General features: G+C 41.6%; 1 protein-coding gene across 2 annotated transcripts in view; it reads right to left on the reverse strand.

Moving 5' to 3' along the window:
• TBX15 (T-box transcription factor 15) overlaps nucleotides 1-25,126 on the reverse strand; it is a 98,558-nt gene that overhangs the window by 28,248 nt on the left and 45,184 nt on the right. For both annotated transcript variants that reach the window (XM_080648080.1, XM_080648081.1), the window contains exons 2-6: nucleotides 18,379-18,592; nucleotides 13,736-13,837; nucleotides 11,898-12,069; nucleotides 10,655-10,822; nucleotides 2,448-2,512 (exon numbers count right to left, since the gene is read on the reverse strand). In XM_080648080.1, the coding sequence (XP_080504206.1) occupies nucleotides 2,448-2,512; nucleotides 10,655-10,822; nucleotides 11,898-12,069; nucleotides 13,736-13,837; nucleotides 18,379-18,592 (721 nt within the window). The remainder of the gene's footprint in view (nucleotides 1-2,447; nucleotides 2,513-10,654; nucleotides 10,823-11,897; nucleotides 12,070-13,735; nucleotides 13,838-18,378; nucleotides 18,593-25,126) is intronic.

Raw genomic sequence — 25,126 nt, forward strand, 5'->3', positions numbered from 1 at the left:
GTAAAGAAATGCCCCCAATTTGGAAAATGTCCTAACACTAAAGTGAATAGTGATCACAAAGCCTACACACTTCATGAGACATGCATGTCACATTTGCTGTTTCAGTGTGGTTTGTGTAAAGTGAAATTTTCTGATTGAATAACCTTAGATCAATCTGGTTTCCCTGGCATTTTCAGTTCTCTCTTAACTCTGTGGATAACAGATTTTCATTTTAGAAAGGATGTATTTAGAGAGAAGAAAGAACTAACTAGAAAAACACCATAGTCTCCAAGGCCATTTACAACAGGAGCAAATCCTATCTAATGAAAGAGTAATATGCAAATTGACTGTACCTCTGCTACACCCACAAGCCATGCCCACAAGCCACGCCCAACAGCCAATCAGGAGCAAATATGCAAATAAACCTAACCAAGATGGCTACGGCCACAGAGAGCAGGAGCAAGGCTTGGGTTTCCCCGGTAATGGAGGAAGCCAAGCTTTCCGCCTACCCTTGCCGGCCTAGGCCTCCACCCAAGGCTACAAAGTTTCAATGACAGAAGATACATAAATCCGAACAGAAATGGCGGCAGCCACGGAGCTGGAAAGAGCAGGAGGCTAGGGTTGCCCGCGGCGATGGAGGAAGCCAAGCTTCTGCAGCCCTGGCCAGCCCAGGCCTCTGCTTAAGGCTACAAAGTTTCAATTATAGAAGATACATAAATCCCAACAGAAATGGCTGCTGCCTTGGAGCAAGCAGAAGGCTTGACTCCACTCAGGGCTACAAAGTTTCAATTGTAGAAGATAAATAAACCCCAGATCCCAGGGCCTCCACTTGGGTCGCCAGGGGGCGTGGCCGGCCTGCAAACCACCACAGGCCCCTCGCCCAGGCCACCCCACGCCCCAAGGGAACCCCTACCCTGATCCGGGACACCCTTCAGGGCAAACCAGCTGGCCCCCACCCATGCACCAGGCCTCTATCCTATCTAATAAAAGAGTAATATGCAGATTGACCATCACTCCAACACACAAGATGGCTGCCCCCATGTGGTCAAAGATCCTGCCCCCATGTGGACACAAGATGGCCAGCAAGGGAGGGCAGTTGGGAGGGACCAGGCCTGCAAGGGAGGGCAGTTGGGGGCAATCAGGCCTGCAGGGAAAGGCAGTTGGGAGGGACCCAGGCTTGCAGGGGAGAGCAGTTGGGGGGGACCAGGCCTGCAGGGGAGGGCAGTTAGGGGTGACCAGGCCTGTAGGGGAGGGCAGTTAGGGGCAAACAGGCTGGCAAGGGAGCAGTTAGGCATCAATCAGGCTGGCAGGGGAGTGGTTAGGGGGTGATCAGGCTGGCAGGCAGAAGCGGTTAGGGGCGATCAGAAAGGCAGGCAGGCGAGCAGTTGGGAGCCAGCAGTCCTGGATTGTGAGAGGGATGTCTGACTGCCCGTTTAGGCCCGATCCCAGTGGGATCGCGATCCCCCAAGGGGTCCCAGATTGGAGAGGGTGCAGGCTGGGCTGAGGGACACCCCCTCGTGCATGAATTTCATGCACCAGGCCTCTAGTATTTCTATAAACATCAACAATTCCTGAGAGTTTCACTATATGACAACCTAATCAATGGTGATGTTAGGGCACCAGAGAGGTGATACTCTATAAACTCTCTTTATTAAAGCAGAAACATCTCATGTTTTCATATTAATCATTTCAGAAAAATGGTTAATTTTTAACAACATTCTACCTCTTAAAAGAAATCCTATCTAATAAAGAGGGAATATGCAAATTGACCATCACACCATGACAAAGATGGCGCCACCCAGTCCCCTCAGCCCCACCAGAGTCCCCCAGTCCTTTCAGCCCCATGGGGTCAGGGGGAGGAGCGGCAGGCGCACGGTGTGGCTGGACCCGCCCTCAGCCCCCAGCTGCCCAGAGCTAGCCCAAGACGCAGGCAAGCCTCGGATGGCGGCTGCCCAGCCACCCAGGGCCACTCAAGGCTTGCGCTCCAGCGGTGGCAGCAGCAGAGGTGTGATAGGGACATTACCTTCCCCTGATTGCTGGGTTGCCTCCTGCCCCTGAGGGCTCCTGGACTGTGAGAGGGGGTAGGCCAGGCTGAGGGACTGCCCCCTCCAGTGCATGAATTTTCATGCACAGGGCCTCTAGTAATTGTGTAAAAAATTTTATTTGTCCACAATTCCTTATTTCCTGATAATGAAAAATAGATGAGATATCACTGTAGGTTCTCTAGCCACATATAAATGCTTAACAGAAAAAGTAATCTTTTGATGATAATAAATCACCATAAAATTTGTTTTAAGTGCCTGAATTATCAAGTATGATGTAGAGGAGGAAACACCATGAGGGACTTGATCTGGTAATTTGAGTGTTTGACATGCAAGTGTTTTCCAAAAAGCAGGAGCCAATGGGGTGTGGTTGGAATAACGTCACATATAAAAGAAGTGTCAATGAGTCTCTTTCCCAATTCTTACCTGTTTCTTCCAGAATCTCTGAATCCTTTAGCAAAAGGGTTTCGGTCAATTTTTAATCTGGTGATCTGGAAACAAACAAAGAAGCATGAATTGTATTTTCATTAATGGACTTCCTTTTTGGTTGCTCCTAGAAAAATAACAAAAGTCATTCTGTTAATAACAGCTAGTGTTTTTATTTCATTTCCTTTTATTTGGAACTTTAAATGAAGTTGATATAGACTAGGGCCTGGCACACAGATGTCTGACCCACCTGACCCTCTTCTCCCTAAAAAACAAGGTTTTCCCAGTATGACTCCATAAACTCTTTTCCATTCACCTTTGTTGCCCCAAAATGGTGATAAATGTATTGAAATGGAAAACTGGGTCTATGGTACATGATACACAGGAGGCCCCTAAAAAGTGGTTATTGAATGAGTGAGTAAATGAATAAGTGAGCAAGTGAATGAATAATGAATGAATGCATTCAGCCAAGCCAATCAGGAGGAATCACCAAGATTCATATGAAGGATCCAAATAATTTGCTGCATTACCCATTTTACTTAAGTTGTGTCTTCCAGCCGCTAGGGATTGTTCCTTTGATGACCTGAATGGTCTCATAAAAGACACAAGAAGTAGCTATTCTTTTGTCAGGCTGCACCCAAAGGAAAATCTAAAGACATGTGACTTGAGGGGGCAGAATACAACATATCTTATTCAGTCTCCAAGGCTTACAAGAGAATCAGAGGAAATAGGCAGTTTCATAAGGCTGAGCACACCCAGCAAAACAACCATGTGACCCAGCTTGAACAAGTCCTTAGGAGCTATCTGGTCAACCTCCATTCAGTGCATAAGCTCCTCTCTATTGTATCCTATCCTAGTTCTGTCAGTTTCTGTGGTGGTTGTATGTGTTGTCCTCGTGCCTCTAGACTAGAACAAGCCTGACCAAAAAATCCCATATGTGCTCTAGTGTTTCTGCTTTCAGCCTTGGTCATGGGACATATTTCGATACCTTCATGTCTGAACCAGATGTGAATGACTCTCTACATTCAAGCAATAGAGACTTAGGGATGGGGGCTGGGGAGCTCAGGAAAGGAGAGAAGGCATGCTCAATGGAAAGTCATTCTAGAAATAAGAGAATCGCATTATTTGATATCATCTTTTTCTGATAATTGCAGAACTTCTCACTGGGATGGTTCAAATTCTTTCCAATGTTGCAAATCTACTCAAAACCCTCTTCCATCAGAGCAGAATTTCTCAAAGCCACAGTCTTTAAAGGTCTTTAAAATGCAATGTGAGATTCTGATGAAAAAACTTGAAAGTACCTGTTATTCCCCCACCCCCCCAACGTTCCTTGCCTCTAGAATGACATACTAATAATGTAGCACTAACAATATAGCAAAGGCAATTTTACATGTATTTTAAAGACCAGAGCAGGAGCCTGGTGCTTCGGCTTTCCAACGTCCACTGTCTGCCCTGTGAATACTGAATTGAGTTTAAAGACTGTCACTGCATTCTGTTCTTGACTTAAAATCAGTTCTTTCTTCCTCCATAATCCACAGCAATAAACCACACACCATATTTTCTTTTCAAGTCAGGGTTATAATACTTTATTTTCTCTTTCAAGTTGGCTTATTCCTGTCCGACCCATTTATGATAGGGGTTTATGATATATGATTGTGCTGCTGTGTTTCGGGGACCTCCACAGACCTTTGTAAATATAACGACATTCTATTTCATGGGCCTGGTAGAAATGGTTGAAAACCTGTTTCTCACATTTCAGTGGATCTCAGGCCAAGGGGCCTGTACAGAAGTTTAATAGACAAATGCCACCAAATGTTAGGGAAAACAACATCTCTGTACTTGTTTCAAAGTTTTTAATGTGAGATTCAGAGAACTTCATGGAGAGTGTGGTTGTGGTACTCATTACTGATTTATTATCAAGTGCCTTTTGTGTGCAAAGCACTGTGACAGGTAGTGCAGGTGGCAGAATGGTGGACAGTCAGTACATGGCTGTTACTGTCTTTCCTTCCAACCCAAGGAGCTTATAATCTAGAAAGCAGACATGTGCACCAATAATTACAATGTAAAACAGAAAGTGATGGGGTTTGCCATAAAGCCAGAGTGCTGTGAGTGCTTAGAGAATGTAGGGATTATTCCAAGTTGAAATGCTCTGTGGTCTTACTTAGGAGATAGCATGTGGGATGCATTTGAGTAGTTCATGTTCAACCCTACTCCATCATTATATTTATCAATTAGACCCTAATATGGTTGTCTGTCTGTATCACCCCACCTTAGACCAGATCACCATCATCTATTGACTAAACTACTCTAACCTTCAGATTGATCTTCCTTCTTCCACTCTTGACCCTGTCCAATCTCTTCTCTACACAGCAAACAAAGTGATCTTTGTTAGCATGTAACTGGATCATGTCATTCTCTTCAGTGACTCTCACTGTACTCCATGCCTGACCCCACCCACACTCCTCTACCCCTGGTTCACAGGCTCGAGCCCACTGAGCTACTCTCAGTGTTGGAATGTGCCAAACTTTTCCTGCTCAGACCTCTCACACTCACTCTATCTCCCGACAAAAATGCTCCTTTCTGTATTCTTCACATAAGCTGCTTCCTCCTCCTCCTCCTCCTCCTCCTCCTCCTCCTCCTAAGTCTCACTTAAATGTCATCTCATGAGAGAGGTCTTCCTTGATCCCTCCTCCAAAATAGCATGCTTCTTCTCTCTTTTTTAAAATATACTTTTATTGATTTCGGAGAGGAAGGAAGAGGGAGAAACATCAACGATGAGAGAGAATCATTGATTGGCTGCCTCCTCCATGCCCGCCACTGGGGATTGAGCCCGCAACCTGGGCATGTGCCCTTGACCAGAATCGAACCTGGGGATCCACAAGCAGATGCTCTTTCCACTGAGCCAAACTGGCTAGGGCCTGCTTTTCACTTTAACTGCACCCTCTTTAATTCAGTCTTTACTCTTAACCTAGTTGGCAATTACTAGTATACATTTATTTTTTCCCCCACATATTTCTCCCCCTGCTCTACGGGTAGGAACCCTATCTATTTTATATACCATTTTATTAAGCAGGATCTAATATGACATGCTATTCATGCTCAGTAAGATATTTGTTCAATGAGTGAATATGAGAGGGAGGGAAGGAGGCTGGGAGGGAGGGAGGCTGGGAGGGAGGCTGGGAGGGAGGCTGGAAGGGAGGTAGGGAGGGAGGGAGGTGATGGTGTGGGAAACAGGGATCACCAGTCCCAAAGCCATAACAAGCCTTAAAAACTACGGAGCAAACAGTTCCCTCAATCCTATTTGCTTTCACTGCAGGCATTACAGACAAAAATCTTAAATGTTCTTCCAGTGAGAACAAGATCTATTAGTAGCTTCCTGTGCAGCCAAAGCTACTCTACAGGAGTTATATGCAAACTCGGTCCAATGATAATGAGGAGACATGGAAAATACAGAGGTTATGGAAGCATTTTTGCTCACTGATTTTATTTCCATAACCTTACACTGAGTGGTGCAGTCTGAGTTATTGAAGGCTGTGGCACATGAGGGAGTGGTTGCTGGCCTGCCACCATTCATTTTAATCATTTTCACTGACTTTTTTTGCCTAGTAACATAGAGGCTGTTAATAAATGAGATATACCTCACAATGCACAGTGCAGACATAAATAACACAACCTACAAAGTAAATTAAATCTTAAGTATGGTTTTTACAGGATAGGGCCTGCCCTTATTAACACTCTCTTGGTTATGCTTATTTTTTATCATACTGCTTGAAGGGTATTCCATTGGGATTTTTTTTAAACCTTAGCCTGTATGAAATAGAAAATTCTACACTGATTTGATTGGAAAGTTACGGTAAAACTGGCTCACTAGTTTAATATATAATGAGTGACTCAGAAATCCTATTGGATTTGCTTACACAAACCTGGCTGTGGTTGCAGACTTCCTAGCTGGTTCCTGTAGCCAATTCTCATCAAGAAATAAGACTGTGTTACCTGAGGAGAATGGGGCTGTATCTTTTTTGGAAATCTAGTTTCCTGTTTGGGAAAAATAAAAAACCCTCAAGATTCAGCAGGCTTTTCCCCCTAGAGAAGACAGATTCTGTAATGGAAATTTTCTGCTAATTCCATGAGGACATGTTGGCATCAGCCTCTTCCAAGAAAACACATAAAGTGTGGAGTCACCTTTATTTCAGCCTCTACCACCTTATTCTCCACGATGAGATTCTGGGCATGGGGTACCTTCATCTCTGCCACAGGCTGGCCAAGTTGGCACGCTGAGAGCAAATAGCAGTAATAATAACTTCAGTATGCTAGCAGCCCCAGGAGTCTATGGGTCAGTCCGAGAGGGGGGAAGGAAGAAATGGGAAAAGGGGAAAGAAAAGCATAAGATATTTCATGAAATAGAAACTCTTTCTTCACACTTCACTACTATTTATATCCAAAAAAGCAGAACCACAGATATATAAAGAAACTGGTAGTAGAATGGTGTTAACTAATCATTCAGCCATTTTCCAAGGAAATATTCAGAGCTCTGCACTATGGGACAGACACAGATGTCTTAGAATTTGGAGATGGAATTGTCCATCATCTTAATTAGTGGTTTCTGGGCTTAAAAATTCCATAGGCCAATTCTAATTCCCCCTTCCAATATTTGAGAGATCAGCATTGATATTCCAATTTTTTATTCTACCCAGTGAATGGGTTTAACATTTACTATCTGTTGCCATCATTATTTCAAAAAAAATCAATGACATTCTAGCATCAAAAAAGTTAAAAGGACAAAATAAAAATTGTAGAGTCTATTAAAATGGATGTCTACATGTATGAAAAATCTCTGTACTGTCTCTATTTTTCTCACCTTTCAATGGACCATAAAAACCTTCTCCATTGGCTGAGTACATAGAAGCACTGATTCAGAACAAACCACCAATTTGCAAATGAGAATACTGAGGTGGAGGGATTCGTCAAAGGCAGTGCAATCCACCCGCTGCACAGCTGGGTCTAGTACTCAAGTCTCTTAACTACCAACCTGCTGTCTTCTAGGTAGAACGTTCAACCTTTGTTTTTAAAATGCTTAAAATATTGAGAGGAAGACTGAACAAACACACACAGGTCAGCAAGTGAGGTACACTCACTAACACTTTCATGAGGGAAAGCTCATTTGCAGCTGAAAAAGTAAGGAAGGTGGCGGGGATAGTATTTGCACCAAACTTGAAGAATAGAAGGACTCTAGACAGATAAAGATGAAGGGGGGTGCACATTTCTGCAAAGACAAGAAGATAGGCAAAAGTAAGGCAGCTACAAAGTACAAATAGTAAAATTCTAACTACATTGCTGAACTCTTGTGGATGCTTAATGAGGATTAATTAAAAATAAGCTTTGAAATGTAGTTGGTAATTGGCCACTGAGGACCTTCATTGAAAGACTTGGAATCCTGAACTTTGTTCACAAGGCACTGAGGAGTCATTGACAATTTCTGACACAGAAATGATGCAGTGAGAACTGTGCTTTTGGAAGATCCATCCGGCAATGAGACATTGAGCTTGCAGTCCAGGTGACTTTGCCGGGTGCTGTAACAACACCCCAAGGTTGGGAGAAAAGGGGCAGGACCAGAATAAGGGCAGAAGCAATGAGATTAAAAAGAAGAAAATATTGCATCAATAGAAGCATCAGAGTTTAATGGTAGATTGGATGTGGGAGAGTCAGGTGTGCAGCCTGGGTGACAAGATGTAAGTCAATAGAAAGCATTGTTAACAAATGAATAGTGCAGGTTACAGTGTTTTGTTTACTAGCAACAAAACAACATGTTCCCACCTCTCAAGGATAGACTTGCTAAAACTACACTGGTCTAGAATATTGTGAGGGTTTACGCAAGTTTACAAACGTGAACATTCATAATTTTTAATACTTGAAAATCACATCTATTGCTTCTGTTTGATAATGATAAATTATTCCTAATCCTCATTAAAAAGCATGCAGGGGGAAAGGAGGGAGAAATTATAAACTCAGAGCTAACAGAAATCTTAGAAAGCATAGGCCAACTGCTCATTTTCTTGAAGAAGAAAATGAAGCCCAGAATGACACAGAGTCCAGTGACACAGGTAACCAGTGGGAAATTTAGGACTAAAGCCCAGGTCTCCAAATGTCCAGCCCATTGTTTTCTGTGGACAGACTCCTTCCTTGGGAAACTGGGTAACATTTCATTTGAATTCTGCTCTCTCTTCTACTTTCCTCATTGTGTTACTGCAAACAAGCTCCTGAGAACAATGAACCTACCACTGTTTTTCTTCTTCTTTACTCTGATAGGCTTCCTAACCATTCCCTTAAAAAGAAATATAAGGACTAAACAATTTGGCCATAAAATATTAATTGTTCTCATTCTGGAAGGTTGAGGGCAATAAAAACATAGTAATAGGTGCATATAGCTCACAAAAGAGAGCAGGTTATGCTACCCAGCATCTTCAAGACAGGTCTGAAAATTATTGTTCGCTCACAGCTCTGACTTACAGGGTGCAGACCTCACGATTCCTGGGGGAAAGAGCTGAGGTTAGTTTACTTTATTGTAAGTCACTGCATTATATTAAATCATATCTATGCAGCCAATGGGAATGTTAAACAATTGTGCTTGTTGATTTATCCCGGGACTGGAGGCTTGTTAAACAGACAAAAGCTGTTATCTTGACTTCAAAATAGGCAGAATTGAGTATGACTCATCTGTTTTGAATGTCAGCACATCATGAATTCACCAACATGACACGAGAACAGAGAGATCAAAGTAGTTACCTATTGATTATAATACCTTCAAGAGCCAAGGCAGCTCTTCCAATTCCCAACAATCCCCTTTCTTCTTAATGAGCAATTTATTCCTTTTAAATTCTCATTTGAGAATATGTTTTTTATTGGAGAGAGAGAGGAAGGGTGGAAGGGAGAGAGGGGGGGAGAGAGACAGACAGAGAGAGAGAGAGAGAGAGAGAGAGAGAGAAACATTGATCGGTTGCCTCCAGAACACGCCCCGACTGGAGATCAAACCTGAAACCTGAGCATGTGTCTTGACCAGGAATTGAGCTGCTGTCTTTCAGTGCATGAGATGATGCTCCAAACTACTGAGCCACACTGGTCAGGGCTGAGCAATTTATTCTTTAAAATGGCCTCTACTTCCCATGTTCCTTCATGTCTATGGACCCAGTCATTTAGCAATGTCTGACTGCCATTAATTGGATGCCAGATTTGTGTCAGTGACTTTAGACATGTTACCTCTTCTAAACCTTGTAGCTCTGTGACGCTAGAACATCTTCAGATCAGGAAACAAAGGTTAAAAGGGGGTAAGAAAGGTGTTCAAGGTCATACAGTTCATCCGTAGAAAAGTCATAAATCAAACCAGATATGTCTGCTGTCAAATCTCATTATCTTAATCATGGTTTCCCACCCCTTCCAAACCACTACAGCCCCTACCCCAGTCCAGATATAGACAAAATATGTATACAGTGAGAATGTACTCAGACACAGGACAATGCCGATGAGAGAAATTTGAGGAAGAGAAAGGGATTTCACGTACCCATGTTCAGTTTCCTTTCATTGTCACAGTGATCTATGGCTTTCTAAGTTCAGCCTGAGTTACAATAGTTACCCTCCTGGTCTCCAGAACTGATCTCAATGAGTTCATTCATCAGTGTCCACTAAATATGAAATGAATGGACATATTACTGACATTAAAACATACAGATCTTAGGGTGTAGCTTGTGATCACAGGTAAGTAAATTTCATCTGAAAGTGTAAGTGAAGCCGTGGGTCTTAAATGGAATTTTAGATGCCTGTTGCCTCTAGTGTAGCCAGGTGCTGGGATACATGGAAAAGTGCAGATAAGAGGAAAGGAATGGATCAAACCTCAGAACTTGCAAATGAGAAACACTTGCCAAGATGTGGTAGAGATTAGGAACATGGGTTACACGTACAGAGAGACATGAAGATGACTTAGGTTTGCTCCTCCTGGGCAAAGATCTGGTCTCTGATCTAAATCGAGACCATGCCAGCTGCTCCTAGGCATTCCTGCCTTGTCATCACGGGTGCCTTGTGTGCCCTGCAAGCCTGCTGTCTCTCATTCCATGCTCCTCAGTGCCATGTGGAAGGACGAAGCCTTTCTTACCAAAAGCCTGAATAAGCTCCTTTAAAAGGAGATACCGCCAGAAACTCTCAAGGCAGCCTCTTACCTGCTGGTTCTGATAGGCTGTGACCGTGGTGAACACGGTCTCAGGAAAGTTGAACGTTTTCACTCCATCCCCAACAGGAACAGGTTTGGTGGGTGAAAGGTCGCTGCTGAAATCCTTGCGAATCACATGAACTCGAGGCTGGTATTTGTGCATGGAGTGCAGAATGATCTGGAATGAGAAGGAGAAACATTAAGACAGGGTTGGCTCTAAGGTCCCTACATCTTTTCAAGCTCTCATGCAAATAAAATCACAGAGTAGAAACATTTTAGAAGGAGTACATATTGGGAGTGGGATGTACAGGAAACCAGAATTCGGTATACTTGCCCACCACAGGCAGGACTAAGTGATGAGAGAGCGTCATTTGGAACCATATAGCAAATTATCCCGATCACGGGCGGTGGATGCAATACGTTTGCTTTAACTGGGTAAATGCTGAATGATGCTCTGGTACCAGTAGACGTCACTCCACTAAAAGGTCCCAGACCTCTGCCTCATGACGGTGGTTCCCTCCTGCTTCAAATTTGCAACATGGGCTCATGCTGTCTTTATATTCTACAAGCTATTATTTGCACTGTGTTACTGAATTTATAGACATTCTCTTATGTCACGTGAGAGTGAGTAGTGTGTAAGTACATTCTCCCTTCCTCAGAAAATTGTCATTTCCTTCAAGACGTGAGCCATGGTTTTAGCTTCTTCAGTCTTCCCATAGCACCCAATATGGATCATGGCATTCAGTGAAAATTCAGTATATGTTTTACTGCAGAAGGTAAATTGATAGCATCAGGTGATCTAATTATATTTGGAAAGCCTTAGGGCCTATTCTTCTCTTAGAAATTCAGCCAGAATTTATAAATTCTTCCCTTGACAATCAGCCAAAACTGTCACTTCAGTTGTTTCCCTGTGCATTGTGATGAATGTTGTGATTTCTTTCACCATTTTTTTATTTGTCCTGTGTTTCTGTCTCTGAATTCTCCCCTGACTAGACTGTGAGTACCTGGAGCACAAGACTTCTGTCTGATAAACACAACCTGATGCATAGCAGACGTTTGCTAAATGTTAGATTTGTAATAAATGAAATGTCACAGGAATAAAAAAAAACTTTATGCTTATTTTCTTAAGATGACTTAGAGTGGCATGGAGATTCTTATTTTACCAGTTTGTAAAAGCCTGGTGCTAGTCGGCTCTAAAGCAAATAGGGGAAGAGCAGGGAGGAGGAAGAGGGAGATGGGGTTCTTTGACTCACATGTCCTTGATCATCCAGTTCATTGTTGGTCAGCTTGAGTTTGTCGAAACTGACCACCTGTCTCATCCAAGTGTCTCCAGAAGCTAGAGAATCAGGGTGTATATAAACTCTTGGTGGCACAGGGGAATCAGCGTTGCCAGCCACCATCCACTTGGAGCTATGATACACGTATCTGAGAGAGGGAGAGAGGAAAATTCAGAGACGTATGCAGAGAGGGAATAGAAGGTTCAGAAAGCAAGTAGGGACAGGAGAGAGGAGCAGAGATGACAAGAATGGAGAAGTAGTACACAAAGGAGAAAAAGAGAAGGAAAGATAAGGGGAAATGGAGAATGAGATGGGGTGGGGTGGGGAGAGCAAAAAGGTGTTGTGGTTAATGATCAAAGCTGCAGCTCTCACAAGAAAAACATTCTCACAGTCCTTTTTCTTTCTTCTCCCTCTCCTTGCCTTGCACCCCTGTGTGCACACAGGCATCCTGAACCCACGTGCCTAGCAATGGAAAAGGTATTTTACTGCAACCTTTCACCTTCCAAATGCAAACCATATAATCTGTTGGCCACTTGTTCAGGCTTTGGTTCCTTATTAAAAACATCTTCCATATCATCCTATAAAACACAGCCATGTGCAGAGACCCTCCAAGCAGCTCACTTGTTAACCATTTCCTTGCCAGAGATCTCGATTTTGAGGCATTTCTAGGAAAATGGAGGGCCTCTGCCTTCGTGCAACCATCCCCAGAAACAACACCAAGTCTTCCCAGTGTTTTCTTTGATGAACTCCATCTTGAACGTCATCATCTCCCACATTATTTTCCCACAAAGCCACTGGAAATGAGATGCTGTTGGTAGCAAAGGAGGTCAGTTTTCCAGACTTCGCCAATTGCCCTGTAGTTCTGAAGGCTGCTCTCCATGGATCTGACACTTCCTGTTTCTTAGTAAAGGAGCTTGTGGGCCCTGGGTCCTGGCAAACAGAGGCACTGAGTCCAAATATCAACTCCCAGGATCCTCTAAAAAGATTAGAAGCCTTTCCCTTCTTAAGCCCTGCACTCAAGACCACTTCTCTCTGGGCCAGCTCTCTCACCCACCACACTAGTCCTGGTCTGCGCCACTCATCTCTCTCCTCCAAATTCATGGATTTAGGGCCAAGTTCTCAGGCATTTCAAAAATCAGCCATGATTCACTGATTGGATTGAGATCTCAAGAGATCAATTAAGCCCCAACTTGTTTCAGACAAGAATTCCATGTGAACTATCCAAGAGCCATGGAGACTATGTTGGCTTTTCATGATTTTGAAGGAAAAATATTTAGCAAACTCACAACCCATATTAATGAATTATAACTCTAACTAGATGTTCTTCTTAAGGTCTCACCCAATTCTCCTATTCTTTTCCTTCACCATCCACAGGGTGATCCATCAAATATATGATTGAATGTACTGTACAAGTCTACTTCTCTTTCCCCCTTCAAAAATCAATCATTTTACCTCAGCATTTCATAAGCCAAATCATTCAATATGTTAATTACTTTCAGTGTTAACAGAAGTAATTTTAGACTTAATTTCATTGGATTTTTGCTACCCTGGCAGACTATATACAATCCCACTCTCTCCAGAGATGCAGTGGGGATGAATTCCAGACCCAGCGATTACTGAGTCCTGATTTCCTGCCTCTAGCGACTCCTTCCTGCCTGGTGCTCTGCCACAGGCCATTGGCATATTCTCCATCCTTATTCCCTATACAGAGCATTATACAGTGCACTATTAAAATGCTTCATCAAATGAGTTTAAAGAATAGTTCTGGAATTTTAGTGATACCCACAATTCCACATTTCAGAGTCATTCATTACCTGTATCTTTTATTGTCCACAGGCACAATGTCCATTGCTATATAGTACTGCTGGTGTGGATCCAGACCAGTGATTTTCACTCTCATGGCAGGAAACATCCTCCTGTGAAGGGGAATAAAGTAGGAAGCCGAGCAATCAGAGGGGAAGAAGCAGCAAAAGTAAAAGCTCAGAAAGTCTCTTCTCATTAGCATACTTTAGGCATGCCAAAGTTCAGTGTCCTCTAATTCTCAAAGTTAGCTTATTTTTTTTTCACTTTGAGAATTATCACTATAAAATATGCTGAGGACTTACATTGCTGAAATAGCGCCTCTTCTTAACTTACATTGACCTATTTGATGATTCATATACACAAAGGGCATATACATAATTGTAATTAGATAAATGGATGATGTGTATGAATCCACACATACATTTCTTATTAGGCTATAACATTCTTGAATATACTTATACTCATATGCTTACCATACTTGAATAATTTATAATCATCTTACTCTCCAAGTAGCTTATCACAGCTGTTTGTTGCTGATCATAAAATATTTCTGATTGGCTGAGTCTATTTGAAAGTGACCACTCTAAAAATAATGTCTTAAGAAAAAAAAAGGAGGGTGCTACCATTCCCAAACAAAGGGCCACCGAAGTGTTTTTTTAATGGGTAAAATGTAGAAAAATTTCTGCAAGTTCTCAGGCTGTCAACATGTGTGTCATGAGAAAGACCCTGTGGAATAGGGAGCAAATACCAAATGAATTCTAGTGGCCTCTGGGCAATACCTTGTTTCTACCACAATGGCTTGTTAAACTTGCCAAAGCAAGCGAGGTCAGGATATGGCACTTTACAACTACTCTCATAATTGAAGAGGGAGCAACCCAAAGAGGTATTGTGTTTCAAGGAGTCTAGAATAAAATTCACCATTCTTCTTTAACCATAAGAAAAGAAAAACATCAAGCTCTTTTTGTATGTCATTCATTTAGGAGCCAGACATAAAAAGTGTTCTGTTCAAAAAGTTGGATTGCCTGAATGTTCTGTAGGGTACTTGTACACAAAATGCTACATTAAGTTTAACCATCTGGGGCCATTTAGTCGAGCTGGGCAGAGCACAGTGCTAATGAGGTCAAGGTCACAGGTTTGATCCACATACAGCCTAATTGGCTTTGCTTCATTTCACGGCCATAGACCATACTTTGGCCCCAGACAGCCATCTTGCAAATGTGCACTGGTTGTTTATATGAGGGGCTTTCTAGTCACACATTCCAACAAAAGCAACTCAAAAAGCAAATGTCTTCCGTATGAGGTCAGTGACATCATAATCATATTTGGGGAAAGCTATAACAGGGATGATGGCTAATTCTTAAGTATTTTCAAAGAATATATATATATATATATAACTATTCCTTCTTTCCCACTTTATAATTTTTCAGAAGCTTCTATTGGTATATTTAGATTTTCTCCCTCTGCTCTCACAAGTTTAATTAAGAGCCCTATGTTTTAGTATTATAGCTCACTAATGAAATTTGATGGTGGGCTACTCATAATGACTAAATCTAACATTTGTTAGGCACCTTGATCCACACTAATTCCAAAAATTTGAGAACCTTGGTTATAGATTTAAATATAGATTAGTAATTCCCTTTTCAATAACAATGTCTTAGAATTGTCCTATATGTATAAGTGGCTGGAGAGCATCTTGCCAGAGATAGAGAGGAAGTCCTCTCACTTGCTATCTGTGATAAGAAAATGTGGCTCCTTTCAGCCACCTATAGAGATTTGTTACATTGAAAAAGATTAACTTATTTTCTGGTGATTTCAAGAAAAGGGATTAGGTGTTTTTAAACTGATTAACTGTTTTATCAGGAACATTTTATATTACCTAAAGTAGAAAAGCTACCTGTCACCCTATCAGCCATGGGCAAACTACGGCTGTTCTATCCGGCCCGCGGAGCCGAAAGAGTAGAGGGTTCTCTTGCTCTCCCCTCCGCTCCTTTACTTTGAATTTATATTAGTTCACACAAACACTCCATCCATGCTTTTGTTCCGTCCCTCCGGTCCAGTTTAAGAACCCATTGTGGCCCTCGAGTCAAAAAGTTTGCCCACCCCTGCGCCTAGCTTGTTTGGCTCCGTGGATAGAGCATCCGCCTGCAGACTGAAGGGTCCTGGGTTCAATTCCAGTCAAGGGCACGTGCCCGGGTTGCAGGTTCAATCCCCAGTAAGGGGCTTGCAGAAGGCAGCCAATCAATGATGAATGAGCTGGGTGTCTTTGGATAAGTCCTTTAACCCCATCCCTTCTAACACAAATGAAAGGAACTAGATCATCTCCAAAGTGCCCTCTTGCTTCAAAACTCTATGACTATATTTTAATTCTCTTCTTTAAAATGTATCAAAAGTTGCTTTTTTCTTTTTGTCAGCATTTTAGCACAGAATACCAAGTGAAGTCATAAAATCCTAGAGGAAAAATAATCTTTCAGGTTTACAAACTGAGATGTGTTTGGTTTTATTTTTATGACTAAATTTAGGCCAATTCTTTTGTCTTCTATAGCCATTAATCCCTACACACACCTCTGTCCATGGTGCTGATTACACAGATTATGTTGCTATATTCAAAGACTGGGAGCTTTGTAGACAACAGTGGTTCTAAATAACAGGATTACAGTTTGGGTGTGAGGAGTAGTAACTAAGCCCTCCTGAGCTGGAAAAATAAGAGAGAGTCATACATAACTAACATTAACTAAGAAAATAGAAATTGAAATGAAAATTGAAAAGGATACTACATAGGAAGAAAAAGGAAGTGAAAAGGAAGGAAACAACTGTGGGAATGGGGAGGGAGGGAACAAAGTTCACAGAAGAGAAAGCCTTCTTTGCAACACCTGAGGCAATGTGATACAGAAGCAATGAATGTAATTTCTAAACCTAAATAAAGGGGTGCGACTAAAGAACAAACTGTATGTCTGTCCTGTGGTTATCCACATAGATTCAGGAATCAAAGTCAATCTGTGAAGGTAGAGATACGGAAAAGAAAATACTGCACAAGAAATCACAAAAGGAGGTCACAGAATAGTTGTCAACGAGCTTCACAGATGAACTGAATTCAATGAAGTGCAGGAAACAAGGGTATGATATTGAGAACAAAAATGGCCAAAATACACAGACCCAATAGTAGAAAGTGAAAATCCAAGACAAAAACTGGAAAATCTTATAGACCAAAAAAAAGTAATTTTCTCTCTCTCTCCAAACCAAGCCTCTTGCTCAAAACTAAGAAAAAGAATAAACACTTTTTCCTTGAATTGTTCTATTTCCTTCCACGCCATAACATCTCAAAATGTAGAACTGAAACCCAAGCAACAAAAAGGAGATGGTATGGAAAGTAATTCTCCTTCAAATTTGTGCCTTCTAAGAAGCGTTTTAATAGTTTTATTCACTGCTAAAACTTAGAGAAGGAAAACTTAGTTCTAGAAGAGAAAGAAAATGAACAATATTTCAGGTTCGTTTTAACCATGTTTTTGTGGTTTTTTATTATACTTGGAGGTTTCTCTATATTCATTCAAGTTAACTGAACCCAATCAAAATGTTCTTTTACTTTAAATGTCCACGTTCATGAAGACAGCTTTTGATCAATGAGGTAGGTCTTTTTGGTCTCCAGGATGTGAGACTGCATAGAATGGCTTGGGAAATATGAAAGCAGCATTGTTGTTTTTATTTCAGTGAAGTATCCCTATGTACTCAAGAAGTGTAGCCCCAGTTTATCTTTATTTAAATCATTTTCATTTTGAACCCAAGGGGCAAGAACCACCACCATTTCTTAACAGTGCAGAGTTATAAATAGTTGAGACCATTGTTTTAGAGCCAGACAGAGATTCTGGAGCTGCCCATTATTGCCCATGTGGCTATAGTCAAGTTACTTAATCTCTTTCAGCCTTCACATCCTCCTCCATATTTGGAATGATCATATCTGACCTCATAGAATTCCTGTGAATTTTAAATATTGTAGTGTACATTGAGTATCTAGCACAAATAGATAACTAACCAAACAGTGTCCTTCAAGAAAATTGAAAGATACCAATGAAGGAGTAGCTTAGTGTATTTTCAAGAGAAATTGTGCTTTAAAAACTTTTATTATCCTACATAAATATTTGCAAGAGTTTCCACCAGGATGCATGAAAAGTTTTGTAATACTTTCAATAAATACAATGGATCGACAGCAGGGCTCAGAAGATAAACCAAACCCAATTCGTACCAAAACCAAAATTCTTACAAAAACATCTGGCTGCTTTAAATGCCTTAGAAGATGCAAGCTGTTGCTTGGGAAGCAGACTTGTTCTGTTGAGAACAATGGGTGGTGAAGAAACACTTGCTTTGGCAGTCGGTTTGGCTGTTATGTACCATGGATCTCCAATATTAACTGAAACGTGTAGGCAGACATGTTTGTGAGGATAGAGGTGATTTAGGTTTCTGTGGCCCTTGGAGAAAAATGGCGAAGTCACAGAAAACACAAGATCGCTTCGCCAAGATGTCCAGATACAAAAACATGAGTGCACATGACTTTGGCTTCACCAGTGCTACCTACCACCAATAAGTGAAAAAAAGAAATGGAACAGCTCCTACTTTGACCTCCATTCTTCAAATGTGGCCATTCAAAGGAACATGTCCTTACCTGCCCGCTTTGGTGATGATCATCTCAGTCCCAATGTCATGGAACCGCTTCCAGAGGTCAGCGCACTGCAGCTCCACCTGGATCTCCTCCATGGAAGCCATGGCAGCAGGCACAGGGCCTGCAGCACCCGGGCCCAGGTCAGCGTGCGTGTCAAAGGAGCAGGAAGTCCGCTCAGCCAGCACCTCCGAGTCTGAACCAGTGCTCTGCTCAGAATCTGCAAAACACACCATCAAGCCTTGGGTGAGAAACTGCTGGACATCCTCAACACCCCGACCCTGAAAGATGGAGGCGGGGAGAGCGGCAGAGTGGAGAGGGGGAGAGGTGAACAAAGGGAGACTTGAAGCTGGGAAGCTCCAGAGCACAGCACTCAGGGTATTTTATTATTTTTTTTACGGTTTGTTTTTGTGATTTACGACCTTCTTTCAGGTTTCATGTTTCCAACATGACATCTGGCATTTTAGTAAGTTTTAGCAACAGCTGAAGAAAATTGGTCCACAACAGGCAATATAAAGAATACTAATGTCACCATGTTGAAGGGCTTGAAGCCAAGCTGGGGCAACAGAGTACATAAAGGCCACATTTTAATAATAGTAATAATAACAACAACAAGAGACTCTAGCTCCAAACCTAGATTGGTCTTGTGCACTTCAGGGGGTCGGGGGGAGTGGGGAGTTTCAATGCTAACAACAACATGTTCTTGAATTCCATCCTACTTAGCATCACTGCCCATCAGTCAATAACTTTTAAACACAGCAATTCCCCTTCCCCTCTCCCCCCCCCCCCGCCACCCCCCCGCTCCTGTATATATCCTGGTCATCAAAAGTAATGAAATGTTGTTGGGGATCTTTAGAAGCACTTTGTCCTATATCCAAGTATATGGCCTTTTCTAAGAGTTCAATCAGGCCATTTTGGATGAGAAAGAAAAAAAAATCAGTTGTGAGGCAAGGATGTAAGCATATGGAAAAAGTTACCCAAGAAGGCGGCTGAAACAAAGGGAATAAATGAGCTCAGGAGACACCTTGATTGGTTTCTGAAGTATGGGCAGAGGAGAGGGGTGATCCAAACAGGAAGGTAGGATTGAGAGCAACCAAATAAAAAGCTGGCATGCTGGGCCAGATGGTCCTTGCCTTGTGTGTCTTCCATACCCATGGGGGGGAGGGGTGGCAAGGAGACTGATGGAGAAGGCCAGTGTCAGATTTACCAGAGAATTTCCTGTAATTTTTTAACTCTTTTACTTTCAGGGGCCCAGTGCCAAGAACTGTATCTCTTAAGAATTTTTAAGCTCATATTATCTAGGACAATTTTCTTAGGCCAAATGATACTTCAAGCCAAACCTAAGAAGCTGTTTCTCTAAGCCAACCTTAACATCTGATTGCTTCCCCCGGAAATAGGTACACACATAAAGGTTGGGAACAGCAGTGTGTTACCCTGGCACCTGACTTTGCAATGCTGTCAGAGGTTATGATCTTTTGAGCATCAGTCCTTGACACCAGCAGGGTGGAGGAAGGATGGCACAGAATGCCAGGCCACCTTGCTGCCATGTTCACTTACCTGTAGCAGGTTCTAGGCTTGGGAACAACCCAGCCCATGATACTTTTAATTTCCATTTCCTGTAGCCCTGGTGTGTTCCTCTCTGAAACCCAGGCAACGTTTCTGGCAGGAATATCCCACAGCTTTGCCAAAGGCCACAGGGAACAAAGTGCCACCTCTCTGCGTCCTCCCCAGTTCCTCACCCTTTACTGCTGAAGGCATTTGCGGGGCTGCAGAACTGAACCAAGCTCCTAAATCACACAAAAGTCTCTGCCCATGATCTTTAGTGTATCCACAGTCACAAGTCCAGTCACCATCTTTACCAAAAAAAAATTTTATGACTTAGTTTTACATGGCTAAGCATATAATTTTATACCCTGGACTTAACAGGAGCTACTAATTTTGGTCTCCTTCAAGCACAGGAAAGTGAAGCTACTTATCTAAGACGAGAGCTGCTGTGGAGTGACAAATCTCTTTCCTAGCCGGTCCTATATGCCTTTCAATAGCAGAGCCCTGTGTCATCACATACTCGGCCAAACACAGTCATTCTGATCCTCTGAGACGTGGATTCCCAAATCCCATTTTGTTTCTGTAATTTGCCAAGAGTTCCTCACTTACCATGAACGTTGTAAATTTTTCAAAAACTTCTTGGCAAGATTAAAAAAGAAATGGTCTTGTCTTACCTTTGTTATGAAATCTCCTTGCCATAAGGGCTATAATTATGAAAAAGTTGGAAATAGACATCTTAAGTAGGGCCCAGCAGAAATCTTGGACATTTGATTTCTCTAATGTGTGTTTCGGAAAGGGGAGAGTGATAAATATTTAATGGTAGCCAAATTGAGGTTGGGATTGAAACAGGGACTATGGCTGGAGAGTTAGGAAATAAGAGGCTCTACTCTTAACTCACCGTGTCATCTGGAATAAAATGGGTACTCAAATGTGACATTAAATGGATGAATGGATAATCTTGGACAAGTTACTTAGCCACAATGGACCTATTTCCTCATCATGCCGTTAGAAGGATTGAAGTGAAAACTTTTCTAATCTCTTTTACCTCTGATGACTTGAAGAATTAAGAATCTTCTCTAATGTAACTTTTAGAGGCAATCTCAGATAGAAGCATCAAATTTAAAACTGTTTGGACCAGATAAGTTAAATGAGGAAAAAGACTGGGGGCCCAAGTTTGCATCATCACAGGAGTTAAAGACTTGAATAGGTATTCTGTTTATAGTTTCAATCAAATCAATCAATAAGCACCTATCAGCATGTGGCCTTATATGAGGTACCATGCAGATAATTTGAAACAGAATTCCAGACCTTGAGAAGTTTCCCAGTTAATGTTGATTAACTATGTGTTTATTGAGTGCTTACTATGTGCCCAGTACTATGCTAGATTCTGGGAAATATCGAAGTACATAATGGGGCTCCTCTTAAAGGTACTTACAGTACAAGTGGAAACTGGGCACATCCACAAATAATTAGAGACAAAGCCAAATGCTATCACACAGTTTTCCACACCATTATATACAGTCGTGTGTTATAGGAATCTAGAAAAGAGAGGGGTCCAAGAACAGTCCTAGGGAACCCATGGTTACTGGAAAAGAAATGGACAAGCCTACGTAGGCTTGGTCATATTTGCCCATGAAGAGGATTTCCAGAGACATTCATTTGTTTCCCTGGAAATATTTGGTGCTCCTAGATTCTCCATCCCCCACAAAATAGAACCCAGGTGACTATTATATACAGAATACATGAAGGCGCCATGTAATTTTTCATTTTCAATTGTTTCTTACATGTCATAATTTGGAAATAAAATTAATGTCATATTTTATATATATACACAGGGTATCCCAAAAAATGTATACACACTTTAACAGCTGATAGCTCAATTTTAAAAATGAAATGTATTTTAATACACACTTCCTTTATAATTATTCAATGTGTGTATATACATTTTGGGGACACTATATATATAAATTTCTAGAGTAGTTAGGGCTACCTGTGATATAAGCTATCTATAATAACCTTAAAATAGTAATCTCAGAGTCAAGATCTACAGCTTAGGTAAAAATAAAGTTTACTTCTTTTTAAAATACATTTCTAAATCATAGTTATGTAAAACAGGCTAATCAGATCAATTATTTCAGCTATTAATCAGAATGTATACTCGAGTTACCTAAGTCATGAACGTAAGAAATGCATAACAGGTTATTTCAATCAAATCAGGCCTTCCATTCAGAAATATAATCAGTCCCTTGAAGATCAGAAAACACTTCTGTGTTTTCAAGTTCTTTTATTCTTGGCAATTTGTGACTTCCTGCCTTCAAAAAATAACCATTAGAAACTCATTTGAATGACCTGGAAAGACTTCTTGGCTATGAGATGTCTCCTGTGCATAGTACTTTAACAAGGGGAATTTCAGTAAATCAGGAGCATAAATGATAACATCGCACATAACTAAGGAAGTTAGAGGAGAAAACTTAGGGGACCTGCACTGAGTCAGTTAAAAGTCACTGAAGAACACTGTGTGACTCATAGGGTCAAATCAACATATCTATTCCATCAAAAAAAATCCTTAAAGAGATTCTAACCATCAGTTCATAGTGTTTCTCACTTTCTATCTCTACCTATCTCGTGTGGATAAAATGGTTACTCAATTCCCACAGAAAGTGGGGGTTAGCTTAGAGCAGTGGTCGGCAAACTGCGGCTCGCGAGCCATATGCGGCTCGCAAGCCGCGGTTTGCCGCTCTGTTGACTAATGAGTTTGCCGACCACTGCTGTAAGGCATTACCCTTACTCAGAAGTTTTGACTTCAGGTTAAAGACATTAGTACATTATTAAAATGTTTTTTAAGTGTGGCTCGCGAGCCGCAGTTTGCCGACCACTGGCTTAGAACAAGATCAATTCCCAATTTATGCAAAATACTAGCAATTATGAAATAGTTTCTTAATTTATATGTTGTACATTATCTAATATGCCTTTCCATGTGATGAGGTAGCCATGGCATATATTTTTATGTCTATTTTGTGAATGAGAAAATTGAGACTAAGAAAAGTAGAAAACAATATGACTTAGAAGGTAGGTCTTCTCCTGAATGAATGATGTATGATATGATAGCCTCGTGTCATTGTTGGAGATGGGTGTTGGAAGACTACTATAGTCAGATAAGAGAAGTAAGAGTCCTGGCTGGTTTGGCTCAGTGGATAGAACATCGGCCTTGGGACTGAAGGGTCCCAGGTTTGATTCTGGTTGGGGGCACATGCCTGGGTTGTGGGCTCGATCCCCAGTATGGGGCGTGCAAGAGGCAGCCAATCAATGATTCTCTCTCATCATTGATGTTTCTATCTCTCCTTTTCCCTCTCTGAAATCAATAAAAATATATTTAGAAAAAAAGAGATGTAGATAAGAGATGCACATCTGAGATTAGATGCACAGTGCCACTTCCATAACACCGCACCTCCGCTGTCATATTTTACCCCAAGGAAGAAAATTGTTTGAAACAAAGGAGAAAGACCCCACCCATATGATAAACAATCGTGGTGGTTTTGTTTGGGGTGTTTTCCTGCCAATAACTGGGACACAACTGTATTGAGTGGTAATTCCTATCTGATGCTGGTAGGGCAGCCATTCCTTGGTCTACTTCCTAAGCCCCGAAGTTTCTAAAACCAACACTCTCACAGCCATCTCTGGGATCCCCTTCACACCAGGGCAGACATCAGAAGCTTATAACCCAGGCAGTACTCTCTGTACCAGGCTCACGGAAACTATTTCCAGAGGACCTCTGCAGTGGAAATTGGTTCTGGAATGTCAGATTTTATCAGGGAGCTTAGAGAAATCTGGTGATGAAAATTTTCATAGAGTAATTCTAAATAGGGCAGAAGCAGAGCATTTGGCATTGACCTGAGTACGGACTGAGCCCAAATTTGATACCCAGTCCAGAGTTTCAAGCAAATGAACTATAACCCAGGTTGGATTAAAATAAAATTATGATGATAGCAAACACTCAAATGAGCCCATTAGATGATCAGTAATGGAATGAAGTCTCTAAGCAATCCATGTCCTCGGAGTTCTATTTGGGAGAAAGGGGGAGGTAACCTGAAGCCTGCAGTTGTCATGCCAATAAGCCAATTAAGGAGAGTAAGAGCACATATCTCTCCACCCCACCCGACAACCAGCACCTCTCTTGGTGGTACACAGCACCAGAGGTGAGGACCCAAAGTCATCCCTGAGATCTAAGCCTCTTAAAGAGGCTTTGCAAAGAAGTGGCAGCAGTAATTTTTATATCTATTTCTTGTTGATCAAAGGCCCAATGTCCATCAAAGGTTCAGCCTTAATGGGCTCCAGCATGCTTTGAAGGTGGAAGCAAAAAAAGGGCTAGAAGTAGCAGGCAATACACTAGATAGTTATCTCTATCATCTTACACAATTTTTCACAGAAAACCCTAGAAAGTAGGCATCACTGCTGCTATGGAGACACTGAGGCTTGGCAAGATGAAGGGGCTTTTCTCATATTACATAACTGGGAGGAGTCAGAGTGGGACCTAAGTTAATCTGACATTAGAGGTGATGCTCTGGCCACCAGACACTGTTGCCCATTTTCAGAATCAGGCCTGCAAAGCTGTGTGCTTCCCAATCTGAACTTGGCAATGCAGACCTCATATTCAGGCTCAGTCAGAAGATAGCTCTGTGGAAACTAAAACATTGTCAGTTCTTTTGGGAGAGGAGAATAAAACCAAGGTCATATGGGACTTTGTCTTTCTCAGTAGCATGGTAGTTATGTTCATGAATCTTTTAGGTATCGTCTCAAACTTAACATTATTTAATAAGTAAGTACATTGGTAAAGGTCCTCTTTGTTGTATTTTATTTCCTGTCCCCGTACCCTCTGGGTAAAACATCCAAATGTGACAGACCACTGAAGGTCACAGTCAACGTCAATCACTCTTTTGCTTTATCCTAGACCATAAGCAACAGAACATTAGAAGGTACAAAATAACATTGGAAGATGTCTGGACTTGAAGAAATGTGTAATGACAGCATTGAAAGACATAAAAGGCAGCTGAAATAGTTCTTGTGCAAAATTTGGTTTATTTAGACTTGGGTCAGAGTTCAGGCCCCAAAGTTGTTGATTTTAAATGGATATGTATTCTTGAAGAGAATTCATCTGATAATAATGTATCTGTAAGCACTTTATAAATAGTAATATATCAAATTAACATAT

This window comes from Plecotus auritus, assembly GCF_963455305.1.
Source record: "Plecotus auritus genome assembly, chromosome: 12".
Classification (NCBI taxonomy): domain Eukaryota; kingdom Metazoa; phylum Chordata; class Mammalia; order Chiroptera; family Vespertilionidae; genus Plecotus; species Plecotus auritus.